We start from the raw sequence: 2,641 nt of genomic DNA, 5'->3' as shown, positions 1-2,641 counted from the left end.
TTTTCTTTTTGCTTATGTGGTGCTGAGGAATTGAACCCAGGGCCTCAGGCATGCAAGGCAAGCGCTCTACCACTGAGCCACCTTCCCAGCCCCTGGTTCGTTACTTTTGAGGTAGGATTTCCCTTTACATTTAGGCTGGCCTGGGCTTTGATCATACTATTTATGTTTCTCCATCCATATCCCTGGGAAGAAGTATGACAGGTACAAGCCACCATGACCAGCTTTGTCCAGAGGAAATCTCCTGAACATCTTGCCTGATAGCCTCAAACTGTGATGATCCCTTGATCTCTGTCTCCCAAATAGTCTGGATTACAAGGCTGAGCTACAGTGCCTGGCTGAGTTGACTAGTATTTCTCTTTTCTTCTGCTTTTTTTTGTTTGTTTGTTTTTGCCAGTCTTAGGGTTTGAATTCAGGGCCTGGGCACTGTCCGTGAGCTTCTTTTGCTCAAGGCTAGCACTCTACCACTTGAGCCACAGAGCCACTTCTGGCTTTTTCTGTTTCCATGGTACTGAGGAATTGATCCCAGGGCTTCATGCATGCTAGGCAAGCATCTGCCACTAGGCCACATTCCCAGCCTGCCTTTTCTTTCTTTCTTTTTAAAAGAATTTCTGTGCCTGTTCTGGGGTTTGAATTCAAGGTCTAGACATTATCCTGGAGCTTTTTTTGCTCAAGGCTAGCACTCTACCACTTGAGCCACAGATCCACTTCCGGGTTTTTGGTGATAAATTGGAGATAAGAATCTCAGGACTTTCCTGCCCAGCTAGTTTCCAACCATGATCCTCAGATCCTAGCCTCCTGAATAGCTAGGATTACAGGTGTGAGCAACTGATGCCCAGCCTAATTAGTATTTTTATAGAGAACATAAACTGAAGCTGTAAAGTTTCCCTGATTTAAATATCTGAACTCAGTATTTTAAAAAAAGTTTATTGGAAATCAGACAATTTTTTTTCCCTCACCATTTCTGAACTCTGGGCCTGGGCACTGTCCCTCAGCTTTTTAGCTCAAGGCTAGTGCCCTACCACTTGCCACAGTGCCACTTCCAGCTTTTTTCTGCTTATGTGGCGGTGAGGAATCAAACCCAGGGCGGGCCTCATGCATGAAAGGCAAGCACTCTACCACTAACTGAGTATATATTATGTCTAGTACATATTATATCTTAAAATTTCAACATACACTGTAATTAACACTGTACCTTAACTGCACCTGTACTGTGAAGTCACATTTGGTCCCAGAAATATCCCTAAAATAGAATAAGAATTATAATTACTTTAAAATCTGTATATAAAATACTTTAAAAACATGTACAGATGCTCTGAAACAGTTTTTCAAATTTTCAAATATGCTAGTTTATAAAGTAAATAACACTAATAGTATTTTCAACACTAATTTTGCATGACAACAACATTAAATCACCTAACAATACTGTTTGTTTTTTAAATTTATTTTTGGTGCTGAAAATTGAACCCAGAGCCTTTTACATGCTAGGCAAGTACACTAATGCTGAGCTGTATCCCCCAACTATCATGTTTCAAAATTCATTTAGTACAGATAGTACTCAACTGCAAACTCCAATTATATAGGAAGACAACTTACATGGAACTACTGATTTGCTGCACTTGTTGTGGTGTCAAGGCAAATGCAAAACAGGTTTCTCGAAAGCGCTGACTGTTGTCTGATGCTAAAGAAGACAAGAATTGTATTTTTAATGAACTTTAAATTTATCAATACAGCAGGCAGTAGTAAAAAACACATCTTTAATTAACCAGGAGGAATTCTATAATAAGACAAAATATTCAACAGTAAGAAATATACTAGATGTAATAGAACAAACAGAAAAGTTCAGAAAGGGCTAGTTCTTGAAATACAATAGGATTTAACTTCTGAGAATACATAAACAAAAATGAATAAAAGATTATTTAAATCATGTATGGTTACAAGCCCAGAAGTACATTTCTGTAAATGTATACTAACCCATGCTAAGATATGCATAGATGAGATGACATTTGGTCTTCAGGGCAAATAAAGAATTTTATCTTGGTGTGAGGGAGGGGTGGGGGGGAGATGGGAAGGGATACTAAGGGGAAACAAAGGAGGAGGCAACAATGCTTGATAAGAAATGCACTTATTATCTTGCTCATGTAATTGTAACCCCTCTGTATGGTATTTTCACAATAAAAAAAAAGAATTTTATCTAAACTCAAAATTTTAGACTAAACTCAAATTCATAATCCCCTGCCTTCATTTCCCAACTTTCTACAAGAAAAGGCTCATTAAGAATTATTACCAAGGAGTTCTTGGTCTGTGGCTGTGATATGCTAATAATGCAGCTGAAGTTGGCTGGTTCAAACCTGAGTGTGCTTCTACTGCAAACAGTACTTTCTCAACAACTACCACCCATTGTAGTATGTCATATGAAAATTCTGTACAAAATAAAAAATGAAAAAGGGGGCTGAATTAAAAAAAATCGTACAAATGTACCCTTATGAGAAAAGTAGAAAAAGGGAGGACTGATCTAAAGTTTTGCCATGCCAGAAGTATTTCTTTTTCATTGGTCACGGGGCTTGAACTCTGGGCCTGGGCGTTGTCCCTCAGCTCTTCATCTCAAGGCTAGCACTCTACCTCTTGAGCCACAGCACCACTT

At 38.8% G+C, this 2,641-nt stretch overlaps 1 protein-coding gene across 1 annotated transcript in view; it reads right to left on the bottom strand.

Annotated features, from left to right (window-relative positions):
• Pias1 (protein inhibitor of activated STAT, 1) overlaps positions 1–2,641 on the bottom strand; it is a 71,474-nt gene that overhangs the window by 42,957 nt on the left and 25,876 nt on the right. Inside the window, exons 2-3 of the mRNA XM_013012106.1 lie at positions 1,594–1,678; positions 1,193–1,240 (exon numbers count right to left, since the gene is read on the bottom strand). Of these exons, the coding sequence (XP_012867560.1) occupies positions 1,193–1,240; positions 1,594–1,678 (133 nt within the window). The remainder of the gene's footprint in view (positions 1–1,192; positions 1,241–1,593; positions 1,679–2,641) is intronic.

The sequence above is a fragment of the Dipodomys ordii genome, unplaced genomic scaffold, assembly GCF_000151885.1.
Source record: "Dipodomys ordii isolate 6190 unplaced genomic scaffold, Dord_2.0 Scaffold15, whole genome shotgun sequence".
NCBI lineage: Eukaryota > Metazoa > Chordata > Mammalia > Rodentia > Heteromyidae > Dipodomys > Dipodomys ordii.
The sequence above is the reverse complement of the archived record's forward strand: the minus strand, read 5'-3'. Positions and strand labels throughout refer to the sequence as shown.